The 17,980-nt window shown below is 50.0% G+C and overlaps 1 protein-coding gene across 12 annotated transcripts in view; it reads right to left on the minus strand.

The window, feature by feature from the left end:
* The window catches only part of LOC102994886 (RNA-binding protein Musashi homolog 2), a 176,821-nt gene that overhangs the window by 123,088 nt on the left and 35,753 nt on the right, over positions 1-17,980 (minus strand). For 11 of the 12 annotated variants that reach the window (XM_028483447.2, XM_028483444.2, XM_028483445.2 and 8 more), the window contains exon 2: positions 12,027-12,075. In XM_028483447.2, coding sequence (XP_028339248.1) covers positions 12,027-12,075 — 49 coding nt within the window. Of the gene's footprint in view, positions 1-12,026; positions 12,076-13,831; positions 14,370-17,980 lie in introns of those variants that run through there. The other variant, XM_028483441.2, reaches the window with a different exon arrangement.

Genomic DNA, 17,980 nt, shown 5'->3' on the forward strand with positions numbered 1-17,980 from the left:
TTCTTGGAGTTGGGGGTTCTGACACCTCCTAGGTGTATTGGTAAATCCTTGGCTTAGAAAGAAATGACTGCGCTCCAAAGGCTACAAATTCAACATTAAACCTCAGAGTTCTTCAAGTGTCTTTCTCTACCAAAAAGTTCTCTCTAACACCCTAAGGTCAATTTCATGGTCTTCGGCCAAATTAGACTTGGGCAAGCCGTGAACTACATCAGGATTTGGGGGCCATGTTCTCTTAAGTAGAAGGTCTTTTCTCTAATTTCTCTTGCACATAATTTTGCGGAGGGAGCAGCTGTGACGTGGACGGGAACCTGCAGGGAGAAACGGCTGTGTTCGCCCCTGGAGGCTGCAGGCCACCGGTGAGCAGGGAACTCGCCCGACAGGAAGCACTGCTTTGTCCTCTTGTGTGCGTTTCCTAGGGCTGCTGAACAAAGCACCACCAACTGGGGGGCTTAAAACAACAGCAGTTTATTCTCTCACAGCTCTGGAAGCTGGAAGTCCAAAATCAAGGTGTCGGCAGGGCTACGTTCTCTTGAAGGTTCTAGGAGAAAATCTGTCCCAACCTTTCTCTTAGCTTCACCGGGCCTTGGCTCACAGCTCCACACTCCAATCTCCACCTCCGTGGTCACGTGACATTCTCCGTGTCTCCCTTCACGTGTCCTCCCTCTTCTTAGAAGGACACCCATCGCATTGAACCAACTTACCCCCGTTTGACCTCATCTTAACTTGATGACATTTGCAAAGACCCTATTTCTGCCTAAGGTCACATGCTGAGATACAAAGGGGTTAGGACTTCCACATACCTTTTGAGGGGGATTCAATTCAACCCCTAAGATGAAGGAAAACCTAACAGCATCTGCCAACAGCTCTCTAGAGTGTGAATATTTTCTCCAGTCAGCAAGCTTTAGCCTTCATTCCTCAAGGAGTGATAGTAACGGTATTCTTATTAGTAGTAACACAACAGTAACCTAACTTTATTATGATAGTAATAAAGTTAATATTTAAAGATAGTATAAACATCAGATGCTTCACATAAATTCTCTCTCTTAAACCTCACAAGTCCATAAATTAATAACATTCCCCATTAAACAGATGAGAAAACTGAGGTTGAGAGAAGTTTAATAACTTGCCCCAAGGTCACGCAGCTACTGAGTGGTGGCGCTGGAATTTGAACCCAGCAGTGTGACTGGAGACCGAGGCTCTCACCCCTTGGCCACCAGACAACTCACCAGCTTCACTAACTGGGTACCTGCCTTGACTCTTAAGCTATAAGCAACAGGGGCACAGAGGAGGATTCTGTATGTGCCACATTGTAGAAGGTTCCCACATGTTTAGTAATCATAACTTGGGTTAGGAAAATGCTTTCAACTTTTTTTTTTTTTTTTTTTTTTTCTGGTACGCGGGCCTCTCACCGCTCTGGCCTCTCCCGTTGCGGAGCACAGGCTCCGGACGCGCAGGCTCAGCGGCCACGGCTCACGGGCCCAGCCGCTCCGCGGCGCGTGGGGTCTTCCCGGGCCGGGGCACGAACCCGTGTCCCCTGCATCGGCAGGCGGATTCTCAACCACTGCGCCACCAGGGAAGCCCAACTTTTTTTTTCTTTAATTAAAAGACCTTGGACTCCTGGAACGAAGGGTCTCTCTGTTCTGACCTCTCTCACCTCTGGTCTGGGATAAACTCAAGCAAACGGGGCTTCTTTTCAGACTGGGGCCCGTCTGGCTATTCTATTAATAGCAGGTTGTCTGGAAAGAGCAGAAACGACTAAGAAAATCCTCATCTATCCATCCGACTCTCTGTTTATGGAAAGAAAAAGACAGAGGTGACTCAGAGGCAAAGGATTCTCGGCTGCATATAATCAAGTCTTGTTTGGAGCTCTGAGGCCCCCTCTCCCTGGCAGGACAGAAAACTCAGATGAGGCGGGACCCATCCCTCATTCAGCAAAATCTGAGATGCCACATGTTCTACTAACCCCATAAAGACAACCAAGTTTAAAAATATTTACGCCAGCGTCAGGAACACGGTAGAAGTGACAACAGTTATTGTGTTAGCATACTGAGATGGGATGAACTTTTTCCTTTTGAAAATTCTCTCATGCTGTTCTATCACTATATTTACAATTCAAATTGGGATGAATTGTAAAAGCTTACACTAAAAAAGTATTTGTTTGACTAGGTAATAAATGCATAGGGTACAAAAATTCGAAAGGTAAATGAGTATAAAGTGAAAAGTTTTCCTGTATCTTTGGACCACTGGTCACTTAATCCTCTTCCCCAGAAGCAAATGCTGTTTTTTATTTATGTATAGTTGCATCGATGAGTGTATATATTTGTGCATAAAACATATTCGAGTGCTTTCTATAGCTGGAGATTATTCCAAGTCCTTTATACTTATTAACTGATATAAGCCTCAGGCTAACCCGACGTCATCATTCCTGTTTTTCAGATGAGGAATCTCGAGTCACAGAGAGCGTAGGTAACTTGCCCACACAGTTATGAAGTCACAAAGCTTAGATGCAAACACCAGCTGTCTGACTCCAGAGCACGTGCTCCTAGCCACTTGGCCATTCTCACTCTTTGTTGCCAGTTTTGTGACTATCCTTTCAGAAATATTCCATGCACAGGCAAACATATGTTTCATGTGTGAAGAGGAGGGGAAAACTTTTTTTAAAGACTAGGTCTTAAAAAGTTCAAATAAACATTGTAACTTGCCTAAAGAAGTTAAATCGGCAGCTCTTTAAGGGGGAAAGGAAAGAACTAAGGCTACTGGCACCGACCGCTCTCTGTGGGCACTTCGCAAGCGGCTCATTAACTCGTGCAGAGCAGATGTGCTGCCTCCAGAGAGCGAAACGGGGCTCAGAGCCCTTCGGGGACCACCTGAGATCACGCCCAGGGAAGCTGGGACTGAAGCCAAGTCTGGGCAGCACTAAACTCAGGCTCCTTTCCCGTGTGTCCTGTGACAGAGACACAGATGGGCCAGGGAATGTCCTCCGAACCCAGGGCCCAAACAGAAGCTCAAGTCCAGAGCTGAACAATCCCGGGGGCTCCTGGAGTCCCAGCAGGAAGCAGGCGCCCGGCTTCTGGCCCCCCGGCTCAACCCCTAGCGGCGCCGTGATGCTAAGAAGGGATGCTTTTAACCAAGTGGCCGAGCTGAAGGCTCCTCTCTCTTCAGAGATCTGAAACCTTGTGAGAGTCGGAGCTGGGAGCTGGGCCTCTATGGGAACAGGGCCGAACAAAAGCCTCATTGTCTCTCTCCACAAAAAACCGTTTCTGGGTCAATGAAGTGGCTGACCCCGGGCCCACTCCCTTTCTGCTTCCGTGGGCCACAGCCAGGAGGGAGGAAGGAAGATCTACTAGCTCACCACCCTTTTGGTGCCAGGGCTTTTATTCCGAAGGAAAGGGGTTTCAGATTTATCCTCCAGCTGGGACACCAAGGGGCATCCAGGGGGCCATGACCGCCCCCCACCCTGGCCTCCCCTGTTGCCAGGGCGCTGCGGGCTCCGTGTAAGTCCCCATCCACAGAGAAAGCAGGTGAACAGAAACTGAGCTCCCACGTTGATGAATATCTCAAGAGACAGCGCCGGAATGGGCACTTCCGGAATACAGTTAGCTCAGGGAAGAAAAAAATTAAAGTGGGCTCCTTGTTTTCCTGTCAGAAATAAAATTAAGGTCTCAGATCGATGTTGCCAGGGCTGGGGAAGCTACAGGCATCTTTAATGGCCTCCTCTACATGTTTGCAAATTCACAGCCCCCTTCGACCCTGCCCTTCTAATTGGTTATTTGCGAGGTCATGTTTGCACCAATTTCTCGGGAAGGCTAATGGTGTTTATTTAACGAGAAAATAAAATGTGCAGACAGCTCCGGGGGCTGGTCTCTGAGAGACGGCTCAGGGTAGGGGCTGCAGCTCTTTACCCAGCTCCCGTCCTTCGCCCTCTGTGGCCGCCCTTCCTTTGGAGGAGGTCCTGAGATGGGCCCGGTGACAGGTCAGGCCTTGAGGGGACTGCGCTGGGGGCCAGAGGCGGGGGGCCCAGGCTGCATAGCCTCTGGGCAAAGCCCTAGATGCACCCTCCTGGTGGAGGCCACCGTATACAGCCCAGCTTTAGCACGAGCCCGCCGGGAGCACAGAACCTAGTGGAGAGGCATGTGGCTGTCCATTTACACCGCTGTGGGACTTGGCAGTTCTTCCTCGTTCTAACTGAAGCGTGCCCAATTTCAAGTCTGCACGTAATTGTTTTCCAACAGAACCTCTCCAAGAACCCAAAGGCAGCAAATTACACATCGCTGCCAGCACCCCAACCAGGCTCTTCTATCCAGGTGGGATGGGGGAGATTCAATTGTATTGAGTTTCTACCCCATTCTAACATTCTCCCTTAGACTCCACATTTATCAATACCTTTTTTTTTTTTTGGCCACTGCGTGGCATGCGGGATCTTAGTTCCCCAACCAGGGATCGAACCCTCACCCCCTGCAGTGGAAGCGTGGAGTCTTAACCACTGGACCACCAGGGAAGTCCCTCAATACCTTTCTAAAACAGGTGTCCCACACTGACATTGGTCCACTCTGGGAAGAGACGAGGATTATCACCTAACCTGAAACTCTCTACTTGCATGAAAAGAGCCCACAGACATGCTTGGTGACCACATCACACTACAGCCTAGGCTGAAAGCTCTATCCGACCAAGACCCTTGGTTGGTGTTAGAGGCCTGTGACAGACCAGCAGCTTTCCTGTGGACTGGCTTCCAATTCAGGCGCAGAATTGGGATCAATGTCAATAATAATCAGCTACTGGCTTACAGGTTGCCAATAAACCCCTTAACACATCTCGGACTTGCGTTAGAGAGTGATGGGTACCTAACAGCATCAGCGGACGAGAGAGCGGATCTGTGAGGTGGGGGAGACGCAAAGGGCATGACCCCAGCAGGGTAGACCCCGCAGCAAATCCTGCTCCAGACCCTGACCTTGGGCACCGGTGCTGTGCAGGATGCCATTGTCTCACATCGGCACAGGGTTCCTCACCAGCTGTGATTCTCCAAACCCTTATCCTGCTTTCTACCCCATCCAACAACCCTTTCCCACCCAGAGGGACTCATCCTCTTTGTCAAACACACTCCTTCCTCCATCCTACAAACTCACATTTATGGGTTGTAGAGTCCCAACCCTCTCTCCCAGGTAAATAAAGTCAAAATGTTAGAATGTCATTAGGAAAAACACACATACATTATCTTCGACACTCCACACCTACAAATGAAGCAATGCTTTTTTATTTTTAATTTAATTTACGCCTTTGTGAAACTCTTCTTCCGTTTCCTCCTCCCCCCTTGGGAAATGGGCATCAATAAACAAACAATTACAGTGTGATTTTTAATCATCTTTAGTTTACTAGAAAGAGTCAGTCTGGACTTCAGAGGTCAATTTCAAAAGTGAGTGTCTGGCAGGTAGTCAGGACATTAAGGGCTGTTTTTTCTCCTTAGGAAAGCATTATCGGGATTTCCCTGGTGGCACAGTCACTAAGAATCTGCCTGCCAATGCAGGGGACACGGGTTCGTGCCCTGGTCCGGGAAGATCCCACATGCCGCAGAGCAACTAAGCCCGTGCGCCACAACTGCTGAGCCTGCGCTCTAGAGTCCACGAGCCACAACTACTGAAGCCCGCGCGCCTAGAGCCCGTGCTCCGCAACAAGAGGAGCCACCGCAATGAGAAGCCCGCGCACCGCAACGAAGGGTAGCCCCCGCTCGCCGCAACTAGAGAAAGCCTGCGCGCAGCAATGAAGACCCAGCGCAGCCAGAAGTAAATAAATAAAATAAGTAAATTTATTAAAAGAAAAAGAAACGCACTGTCTTCTATCACAGCAGCTTCAGCTACATCACACAGGCACCGTTTTAATAAATAAACTAATTACGCAAATTACGAAGACCTTAAACTTCGGCCAACTGCTTTTGGGGATAGAGATGCCGTACGAGCTTCTTGGGAGAAGCCAAGCTCAGTCTTGCTGCCTTGAGGTGAGACTGCAGAAGGCTGCTCCCTCCAGCCACAGGGTCCACCACGGGGCCCTTCCAGCCTGGGAACTCCCGATGGGCACAGCCGCCCTGGGAGAGGACTTTCTTTGTCCAGGGGGCCTGCTGGGGATGGTGCCCTCTGAGATTCACAGAACGGGAGACTGCCTCGGACCTGCTGTTCCTCTCCAAAGCCATTAGCACTGCACTTAATAAGCAACTGCTAACAGTCGGGAGAGGAGTCATCCATCACCCTGATCTTTATTTTTCTCTCTGTATCCTGTTCCTTCGCCTCTGGCAATGTTCTGGAGCAAACAGGCCTGCTGGGTAATGGAAGCCACTGGGAGTGAGAAGGCCTGTCCCCAGGTCTCTCCTCTGTACTCGCCAGAAACCACTCCCTCTCCAGCTGACCCTCACCAGGCCACCTGATAAGCTTCAAAGACATCCAGCTCATTTTCCACTGGGCCCCCAGCCACCCAGCTCTCCCCTGACGCGCCAGACTTGGAGGGACCTGGCTGTGCAGGCCCTGAGGTCAGAGGGAGGCAGCACATCTGAGGCTCCCCTGGAATGAGCTCTTGGGGGGGCTCCCTGCCCCCATGAGGAGGCGAGTGAGAGATGTATTTCAGCAACCAGCATCCCCGCCATCCACTGTCTCAAACAGGGCCGATACAGGGAGAGTCCTCCCGCCCCCTGGCCCTCAGCCAGCTTCCCCCCAACCGCCCGCCAAAGAGCAAATCAGAAAGGAGAGCACCTTGTTGTTTCTTCCCTCCCTGCTCACCTCCAGCCCCACTCTGGGATCAATACCGAATGCTGAATTCAAGATCTTATCTGAGCTCTGCAAGGATAAAGCAACGAACTTTTCCCCAATGATTAAATCCTTTGATGAACAGTCCAATATTCTTCAGCCCACCTCTAAGAACGTTTAGAGAGCAAATGAAATGACTCTGAAAAGACTGGAAAGCCACCATTCTCTCTCTCTCCTTGGGCACAAAGGGTCTCAGAGGAGGCCACGAAATGAAGCGATGGGCGGGGCCAAGGAAGGCCCGAGCTTCCACCAGTAGCTCAGCTCCCCAGCTGGCTGTGGGAACCTGCCGTGCGGCTTTCCAAAACTCCACATGCCTTAGTTTCTCCATCTGAAAAACGGAGGTACATCGTAGTCCAGCAAGAGGATAGGTGTGGAGAAGGACTAATAATAAGGAGGTGCTCAAGTCCTTAAGATCACCGACTCTCCTGCTTTAAACCACTGCCTAGCCCCGTGCTTGCAGAGCGGCTAAGAACACGGGCTCAGGGCTGGACAGGGTGGGGTTTACGTCTAAGCTCTGCTTGGACTAGCGTGCCTCTCTGGGCAGCTCAGTTCATAAAGATTCCACAGTACGCGCTAAGCACCTGGTTTCGGGCTGCTCAGAAAGTGGCTGTTTCTACCGGGAGTGTGAACCCACCCTGGTTAACACAGAACCCTGTACCACTATGGTGTACACTCTGATGGGGGCGGTGGGGTCAGACCCCCCCTTCAGGAACGAAGGTCATCTTCCCCAGCCGCTGGGAGTGCTGCTGGATGACGGCCCCAGCCGTTGGTCCCCTCCAGGACTTCCTCGGTACAAGCCCAAGATGACACCTGCTTCCCAGGTGGGCTGCCTCCTATGACTGATCAACACACGGGGATAACTGGGGCAGCTGAAGGACCACCCTCTCTTCAAACTCCCCAGGGCATCGCAGGTCGTCATCTGCCTCTGCCCAGCCCCCGTGAAGAGCACCCCCCAACGAACCTCCTGCGGACCCAGCCCCATCTCAGGGACCCCTACGGGAGACAACGGCTCCCCCCCGCCTGGTCAGAAAAAGGAAACAATCCGGAACATACTTCCAGTTAAAAAGCTAAAAGCCAGAAGCATACTTTAGGTCCTGGAGCTCATCGGTCCCAGATCATGTATCTTCCAGAGGCAGAGCCTGAGGGGTTCAGAAAGCTTAGGAAAAGTGCCCCTGGCTAAACACAAAGGGGCAGCAGAAGCTGGAAGACGGTCCCTCTAAGGACGGAGGTGGGAAGACTCCACGCTTCTGTGAGAGTCAGATGCTGAACGACCTTCCTGCTTCCAGGATGGAGGATGCACCTCCCTGGAGGGCTCACTGTCCGCCGGACTCTCCCCTGGACTCTTTCCCACGGTGCTACCGAGGTCCGAGCGCAGACGTAAAGTGGGAAGAAACACGGGCTGGCGCTTCTGTGAACAGGAGGAGCAAACTGCGGTGCAGATGCAACCGAGGGCCACCCTCGTGCCTACGGGACCAGCGGGGGACAGGGCAGGAGGCGGCCACTGTGGGGCAGGAAGTGGAAATGCTGCCCCGACCCCTGGCTCCGAATGGCAAGTGTGGCCTGACTCCCAGAAGGCCAGGCCCCGTGCCACGGAGTTTTCCCTGACGGCAGTGGTCACGGCTCAGGGGCACACAGGTGGTTTTCAAAATGCCAGGGGCACAGGACAAGTCACCGCCCAGGCTGCCCAACGGGGCTGGGTTAGAAGGAAAGCACTAAGCAAGTGCCCTGACGACACGGAGGGGTTAACGGTCTGGGCCTCTTTAAGCAGAAAGCTGGCGGCAGTGCCAGCCAGAGAGGTGTCCTCGACTTCTGCTCCGGCAGCACTTTCCTCTTGATAAGATAATGGAAAACAGGAAGCCGAGGAGGTGAAGGAAAGGTTGGGGCAAGGTGGCTGCAGGAGGATTTTATTTTCCCGTGCTTATCTCCTGATTCCAAGCGCACATTCCATCAGGCCAGGGCTGTGAGGCCTGCTGGCTCCACGTCTATGATTTGTGCTTCTCTTGTGATACGTTCTTTCTCCAGAGAAAATTCTTTCCTCCCCTAACGCTCTGGATCGCTGAAGTATTACCCCAGCTTCAGCACCCCGTCCAGAGAGAAACTCCTCCTGAGCTGTTTGGAGGGGCTGGAAAGCATGTATGGGCCAAAGCCCCCGCCGACACAGGAGGACAGCAGGAGCAGATTTCTGTACAGGAGCAAACGGGCAGCAGGTGTCAGGTCCTTCCTGTTGAAACCTCTGGGCACACGGTCCCTCCTGCCTTCTCTTCCCCGCCCCACCAGCATCAGGCCGGCCACAGGCTGCATCCATTCAGGCCGGCTTCCTGGATGGGCGGCCTGAGCTGTCACATACACCCCGTGCTCGGAAGGGCTCCGCTCTTGGTTGAGTGCTCTGCTGTCATCTTGAAATTCTTGATAGTTTTTGAATAAGAGGCCCTGCCTTTCATCTTGTTGTGACTCCATGAATTATGTAAGGGGTCCTGCACTGACCACAGGAATCTTAAAGGCGGGCAGGGCAGAAGGGTGCGGGGCAGGCCCTGCCTTGGCCGGGGGAGGGGGCAGCGCCCTGCACGCACCAGGGGCTCTGCCGGCCCTCCAGCCTGCCCGTGGCCACCAGGAGTCCTGACTTGGGGGAGTGAGCGACCACGTTCCTGAAGCTACTCTGGGTGCTGGGCCACAGATGACCTCCCTTAGGCCCTTGATAGTTTTTGAATAAGAGGCCCTGCCTTTCATCTTGTTGTGATTCCATGAATTATGTAAGGAGTCCTGCACTGACCACAGGAATCTTAAAGGCGGGCAGGGCAGAAGGGTGCGGGGCAGGCCCTGCCTTGGCCGGGGGAAGGGGCAGCGCCCTGCATGCACCAGGGGCTCTGCCGGCCCTCCAGCCTGCCCGTGGCCACCAGGAGTCCTGACTTGGGGGAGTGAGCGACCACGTTCCTGAAGCTACTCTGGGTGCTGGGCCACAGATGACCTCCCTTAGGCTCACAACAGGAAACACTTCCCTCACCCAGTCACAGAGGGAGCCCCACCCCATCACTGTGCCCAGCGCCCTTGGAGAAGGGGAAGCGGCTTCAACCACAGCAGGAGGCATCTGCGTTAGAAATAGGGGAGAACTTTCCCTGGCGCCTCCTCTGCAGTGTGTCTGGGCCTGATGTCCTGAGTGCGAATCCACCTCTGTCAGTTACCAGCTGAGTGACCCGACACGGAGGGTCAGGTCATTGACCTGCCCTCTCAGGTCCCTCAGATGACGAACCTCTTTCCTTGCTCAGCTGACAGGGTTCAATGAGATGATCTGTCATCTCCTCCAACACAGGGCCTGACACAGAGCAAGAGATCAAAAATACCTTTATTCACTGATATTCAAAACAGAATGATAACAATACTGCCTAGAAGCCGCTCAGGAATCTTCCAGGATTATGAATTCTAACACTGAACACGAGTGCCACGTTCAGATGGACCTCGCCCATCCTGAAAATAAAGGACGAAAACACCCTTCTCGACAAACCTGCCCCACGTGGAGACAACAAAGAGCAGAATTTGAAATCAGCTGTCCTAGGTGTGAGTCCCTTCTCTGATCCTGGACGGAAGGCACCTCCTCTGAGCCGTGGTTATCTCATCCACAAAATGGACGTGATGGTAATAATAATAATACCTAACATTTATGCACAGCTGATGTGCTTGGCACGACGCTCTCCGAACAATCCTATAAGGAGGTACCAATATTATGTCCATTTTGCAGATGAATAAACTGAGGCATAAAGAACTTAAGTGATTTTCCCTCCGGGGGCTGCTGTGAAGATCAAGTTAGAAGATGCATGTGGAAGCAGTGCCGGGAAAACCATAGAGATCGACGCAATGCAGACGATGATCAAGGGTCATCAAGAATCGCCCATCACCGGCACCACCTTCCTCTCACTCCAGAGCGTTGCAGAAGACAAAGGCAATCCTTCCACACCTGTAAGCTCTTCTTTTCTCTCCTTGCCTCCCCCTACTCCTCATCCTCTACCCCCTCCCCATCCCTTCCCCAACATATACACCCCTGACGCCCCAGCTGTTTTCTGTTTTCCCTTTTAAGGATGCTGTAGGTGGATGCATGAGATGCCTGATTACCCAGGCACACTCAGGACAGCCCCTCCCTTCTCCCACCCTTGGAAGCGTCGCTTCCCACCCACTCCTTCCTCCCTTTCACTCAGCCTGCCTGCTCAGAACAGGGAGACGTGCAGTCAGCACTGGGTAACTGCTTCTAATCACAGGGGACAGCAAGAATGTAAACAACACAAGAAACATCTAAATGCCATCCAAGTGGCAAGGAAACACTGCTCGCTGGCTCCTTCTCTCTAGAACGCTGCTTCCTGCCACCCCCCCTTCAGAAACTCTGCTCACTAATGCCCCGTGAATAGGAACCCCAGAAACCAGGAGCTTCTGGAGAACGGAACGCTAAACCATAACTTTTGACCCTGCTTCCTCTGGGGAGGATTTTCTAGAGTCATCCAGTTTTCTGTTTAAAGCAATCATTTCAATGTGTTTGGTTTTTTTTTTTTGGAGGGGGGGGTGAGGTGGCAGAGGTCAGAGACCCCTCTGAGAATCTATTCAAAGCTAGAAAGCCTCTCCCAAGAGAAACATAAAACATCCTGCGTGTCATTTCAGGGGTTTTTAGACCCCAAGATGAAACCCATTTTCCAAAACATGGACAGGACAGTAAGCACGGGAGAAAATACAAGGAAGCGCAGATGTCCTCCAAACATCCAAGAGGCACAAAAGGGCATTTCCAGGTCTGTACTCATTGTATACATCAAACATCAAATAAACCTAAGATGAGGCTTTTTTTTGTTTGTTTTTTTGGCTCTTTAGATTGACAGTGTGCTTCTCAACCCCCTCCTTCAATGCAAATTGAGAACTCAGTTGAGTAATTGCTGTGAATAATTTCCACTTGGATCACTTAGTGCTGTGGTTTAGCAAGGACTAAGGAAGCAAGGATTGGAAAAGTGTATCAGAACACATGTTGGGAGTGGCTGCATAATTAAATGACAGTTTCCAAGCCAAAAGGAAATGGTGTTTTAACTGTCCAGTATCAACTCTCCACACTATCGTGGCCCTCTATTAATAGAGATCCACAACACACGTCACCTCCACCTGCCTGACTTTGGAACAGTCGCTGTATCTTTTGTCTGCAGGACTGGGGGTGAGAAGAGATGGAGCCAGGAGAGGATGAAGGGGCAACCTCCCCAACACTGGGGTTCTTACCTCTGTGCCTGTTGGTCGTCTTGTCAAACATTAGCATTGCATCCTCCACCTGCAAAACAAATACAAAATAGAGTCTGCTTTAGGAATTTTAACAAAATACACAAAACATTATATATTGGGGGGGGGCAGTTTCCATTATAGAAGTCATGTTGCTTGTTAAAACCTATTTGAAAATACAAATATCAAAAGAGAAAATAAATCACTGTCCGTCTTTTCAACCTAGCATAACCACAGTTAACGTCTGATGTACTTCCCTTTAGTTTTTGCTTTAAAAATATATATATATATATGCCAATTTTAATATCGTTTAAATCATATTGTATATGGAATTTCCCCCTTGTTCTTTTTTTAAGATAACATTACAATATTGCAAACAATTCCCAGATGACTACATCATGAATACTATCTTTTTTTCCCCATCCTTTTTTCACTGTGGTAAAAATACCCATAACATAAAAATTGCCATCATAACCATCTTTAAGTGTACAGTTAGTGGTATTACATACATTCATAACATTGCACAAGCATCACCACCATTCATCTCCAGAACTTTTTTCATCTCGTAGAACTGAAACTCTACCCGCTTTAAACAAGAACTCCCACTCCCTTCGTGCCCTCAGCCTGTGGCAGCCACCTGTCTACTTTCTGTCTCTTTGTGTCTCTGTGACCACTCGAAGTATTTCATTTCATATAAGTAGAATCACATAGTATTTGCTTTTTTTGTGACTGGCTTATTTCACTTAGCATAATGTCCTGAAGGTTCATCTATCTTCCATCTATGTATAGACGACATTTGCTTATCCATTTGTCCATCAGTGGACACTTGGGTTTTAGCTATTGTGAATAATGCTGCTATGAACATTGGTGTACAAATATTTTGAGTCCCTGCTTTCAATTCTTTTGGGTATATACTCAGAAGTGAAACTGCTAGATCATACGGTAATTCTGTTTTTAATTTTTGAGGAACTGCCATACTGTTTTCCACAGATGCTGTACCATTTTACATTCCCACTGAGAGTGCATAAAGGTTCCAATTTCTCCACATCCTTGCCAATACTTGTTATTTTCTGCCTTTTTAAAAAAAAATAGTAGTCATCCTAAGGAGTGTGAGGTATTATGAATACGAGCTTGACTGCCGCATAATATTTCATGGAGGGAGAAACTATAGCTTACTTAAATTATCCTTCTGATAGATATTTCAATTGTTTCCAGTTATAAACAATGAAACGTCAACATCTTGACTGCTGTGGGCTGAACTGTGTCCATCGCCCACCCCTCGAATTCATATACTGAAATCCTAAATGCCCAGCATCTCAGAATGTGACTGCATTTGGAGACAGGGTTTAAAGAGGTGATTAAGTTAAAATGAGGGCATCAGGGTGGGCACTGATTCGGTACGGCTGGTGTCCTTATAAGAAGAGGAAATCTGGACACAGGTACAGAAGGAAGACCATGTGAAGATGCAGAGGAAAGGTGGTCGTCTGCAAGCCAAGAAGAGAGGCCTCAGAAGAAACCACCTGCCGATGTCCTGCTCCCGGACTTCTAGCCTTCAGAATTGTGAGAAAATAAATTCCTGTTGTTTAAGCCACCCAGTCTGTGGTACTTTGTTATGGCAGCCCCAGCAGACAAATACATGGATGCTAGGACCCTTTCAAAAACATCAAAGAGAGGAAAATACCAAAGGCATCCTCTGCCTCTCTTCCTAGTCCCTTCCTCTGTCCTCCCAAGCACCCTGCAACCCTTTCAGTCATTTCTGGACAGACAGGATCCACACTCAAGTCCCACACGGACCTCGAGAAACTCACACTTAGGAAACCAGATCTGGCTTTGAATTCCGCTCCGTTTACTTATGATCCAATCCTTTATTTGCTCCACAAAAGACACATCTGTAGTGCAGGCGCTGTCCTAAACCAATCAGCCATTCCCTTGCAGACTGTACCTGGTTTGGCCAGGCGAGTAGCCTGGTCTCCTCATTCACCTTGTGCCCAAAGTTGGCAGTAAAAATACAGTCCAACCACATGGTTGCGGGTGGACAGAACTGTTAGCCAGAGGGCTCCATGCTTGGAGCAGTTTCAGCGTGCGTGTGTGCGTGTGTGCGTGCGTGTGCATGTGTGTGCGTGTGGTGCAGAGGACCAAGCACTGTTCACTGGAGCTCAAAGGCTCAGAAACGAGCTTGGGGGGCCTGAGTTAAGCCAGCTGAGAAAAAACACCATCGGCTATTCATTCCTCACTCCTACCAGATGACAGTCTCCAATGGAAGGGAAGACACTGGGCAAAGCAATAAAACCAGGTTTAAAATGGTGCCTCCAGGGCTTCTCTGGTGGCGCAGTGGTTGAGAGTCCGCCTGCCGATGCAGGGGACACGGGTTCATGCCCGGGTCCGGGAAGATCCCACGTGCCGCAGAGCGGCTGGGCCCGTGAGCCATGGCTGCTGAGCCTGCGCGTCCGGAGCCCGTGCTCCGCAACGGGAGAGACCACGACAGTGAGAGGCCCGCGTACCGCAAAAAAAATAAATAAATAAAATAAAATAAAATGGTGCCTCCAGACAAATCAAATCTATTTTTCTAGATGCTATCAAATATAACAGGGGGAAAAGCAAAGTCAAGGTAAGAATGGAAGAAGGGGTAGGCAAGCCAGACACAAAGCTCCAAGGGACTGGCCTAGCTTAAAAATCCCTTCTGGAGTCAGGGCCCCTTGTGTTGCTAAGCAACCGAGCCTGAGCAAACAGGCTCCTGGGGCCTTCCCCTTCTGGTCCCCATTTCTGTAGTCAGTTACTGGGAGGGAAATGGCCTTGCACGGTGACTGTTCCTCCAGCAAGGAGCTGCCCTCTCTCTCCCAGGAATCAGGCTTAGGGGAGTAGGGGATGCTAGTTTGGAGAGGGGGGTGCCTTCACCAGACCCCTCCCCGGCCAGGCAGGATTGACGAGTCCCCAAGGCACCTGCTGAGGCCAAACACACCATAGCCAGCTGCCTCCCGTGCACCCCTCAAGCGAAACCACCAGAAGATCAACTGGTTTGTTTCTGCACAGAGCCGTCACATTTGAGCATATGGCATCGCAGACTCCGACCCGGGGCCTCGAAAAGGATTCCACTGCCTGGGGTGCGGGGGGGTGGGGGGAGGGTGGGTGAAACCTGCTGGGTATCGTGCAGGTAAACATGACATCCGTTTCACACCCACTGCCGTATTTTCTAAGATGTTTGCCAAGTCCTTATTTTGAGCTGAAAATGCCTAACAGTAAAAACAACCAGCCCCCCTTCTGTGTTGGCCATGTTTGGGTACTGAAACTCAGATCCCCTTAGGAAATAAATATTTTGAATTAAAAAAAAGTATTTTCAACGCCCCTCCTTTCCATGGTGCGTAATTGGGTCCCTCTTTTCCTTCCTACTTTTGGATGTTTTCTGATGCTGCCCTCCTAATATTCGCTCCACCCTGATGAGTGAGGAGGAGGCTCTGTGTATGTTTTTTTGGGGCAACCATTGTCGTAAAGAATAGAGCTCTTTCCTCTATGGTCCAGTGTACAATGGGCCTCACAAAGACCTCCTGAATAGATACAGCGTCGGAGCGCAAGAAAAATTCTATTAACACTTTACAAAATAGAACGTCTAAGAAGTAACTAGAGACGAAAGAGAAAGGGGGAAAAAAATCAATATGGATAAGTCCCGGTGCTTGGGGGAAGAAAACTTTGCAGCGATTGCAAAACACTTATTAATTCAGAGAAGCCATCAATGCGATGGAAATCTGGCAGAACAGCAAGAGCTGAAACTGGAAGAATCCGAATATACAAAGACTGAATAGAACGAAAAACACGGCCTCACATACGGGGCTGTTTCTCACGGTTCTATGTGAATCAAACAGAAGAGGCTTGTGTGAGCCTCCATCATAGGGATGTGAGGGATACGGGCAAGGTAGCTGGTATTCAGTCCTGGAGAGAGCAAACTGATAACTCTGTCCGTCACACACACACACACACACACACACACACACACACACGTAGATTAGTTGGCTGTGCCGAGTTCAGCCTGCAGGCCAGGCCTCGTTCACGGAGCTAAAAAGAACACAAAAGAGTTAGGGGGCTGGACACAGGCGTTTCTCTGACTTTGGGGAGAAAACACCGCTAACCCTGGTGAAATGCTGCTTCAAAGGCTACCACCCTCCTCCTCATGATCAGCGCTGGTATTTATTTTGTGTTGACAGCGCCCTCACCAGCCATACAGATTTCTTTGTACCAGACGTGGGGACCCACAGGCCAAGTGGTCCTGGGGGGGTCCCCAGAGCAAGGGGACAAGAAGGGGAGGAGGTGTCTGAACCTGAGCACACTTTGTCCCACGTCTTCGCACCTGCCCGGTCTGTCTGGGGAGAAGGAGCCTGTTCCAACCCTGAGATCTGCCTTCTAATAAAGTTAGGTATAAAAGTTAGGTGTAAAGGCAGGTATAAAACGCAGCCCTGGCATCCTCAGTGGTGTAACCCTTGCAAACGACAAAGCAGGGCAAGTGACTTTAAGTGAGCTGGTTGTGGGTGCCCCCGTTGGTGTCCAACGCCAGGAGGTCCTGAACCTGTAATCCTGACTATTGCAGGGCTCAGACTACATCGTGACCTCCTCAGAGGTGCCCCATGCACGCCCCGCGTCTGAGAGTCAGTAGCGGGCGCCACACTGTTAGTTTCCATGGCCCACGGGGGTTAGGCAGGGTGTCTCAAACCTCCTCCCCGTCAGAATCACTTGGAGCACTTGTTAAAACACAGATCCCCAGGGCCTCAGCCCCAGGGTGTCTGATTCAGGAAGCAGCGCCTGCATTTCAAACAAGCTCCTGGGCAATGCTGATGCAGCTGCTGGCCTATGGACCCTACTTTCCATGTGCTGCTCTAAGGGGGCAGAAACAAGAACAAAAGTTAAAGACACTGGACAGAGCTGCTTCTCCCTCTTTACACACATTCAGTGCTCAATACATGAACCAAATTTCTCTTCCAGAGGCAACCGAGACACGTCAGGGTGATAACAGTTCTCACCCGCTTTGGTCCCTGTCTCTCAGACACTTATACTCCAAGATCCTGCAAATGACAACAGCAGAACCCATGACAGAAAAGATGACACGAGGAGGGACTTCTTAGTGGCAAAACTAAGCTGTCCCTGCACCCAATGCAGGAACAATTCAGATTCTAAAAAAACAAAAAAATTCAGAGTCTACTAGGATGACAGAAACTTCCCTTCCAACAAACTCCAGCTAATGGCTACATCATTCAGTCAGCGCAGTTGTGATTAGAAAATCTAATCAATTAACTTTACTTTGATGTGACATGTATTTATTAACTATGCACTATTTGCAAAGCATCAGCCTTAGTTCCAAATAAGGGCAAATGATACAGGTCCACAGTATATGGATTGCATTAATGACCCCATACCCTTTACCCTGTAATTTTGCAGTTCCTCTCAAAAAAGGCAGTCTATCTCCCCACCTTTGTATCTGGACTTGACTTGTTATGGTCAATAAAAAAGGTGGAGAGAATGGTATGCCTGTTTTGGGCCCAGCCTCATGAGGGTCTGTGTGTTTCGGCCTGTTCTCTCTTGCACCTCTGCCGTCACCATGAGAAGGGCGTGGCCAGGCTGGCCTGCTGAAGGATGAGAAACGTGGAGCAGGGCCAAGTCCCCTCAGTTGCCCCAACTGAGGCCAGCCTAGATGGGCGAACAACTGGTCAACCCCAAAACATGCCAAGTGAACCCAGCCAAGATCAGCAGAACCGCTCCCAGTGGACTTTAGACTGCAGACTCGTGAAATAAACAGCGATCATCTGCCACTGAGATTTTGTGGTTGTTTGTTACATGGCATTCTTGTGGAAACAGGTGACTCATACATGGTCCCTGCTCTCAAAAAAAAAAAAAAAAAAAAAAAGCTTTTAGTCTATAAGCAGATACACAAGTCTCAAATAATACTAGACAGTGAAGAAAGGCAAGAAAATGGG

The sequence above is a fragment of the Physeter macrocephalus genome, unplaced genomic scaffold, assembly GCF_002837175.3.
Source record: "Physeter macrocephalus isolate SW-GA unplaced genomic scaffold, ASM283717v5 random_31, whole genome shotgun sequence".
Classification (NCBI taxonomy): domain Eukaryota; kingdom Metazoa; phylum Chordata; class Mammalia; order Artiodactyla; family Physeteridae; genus Physeter; species Physeter macrocephalus.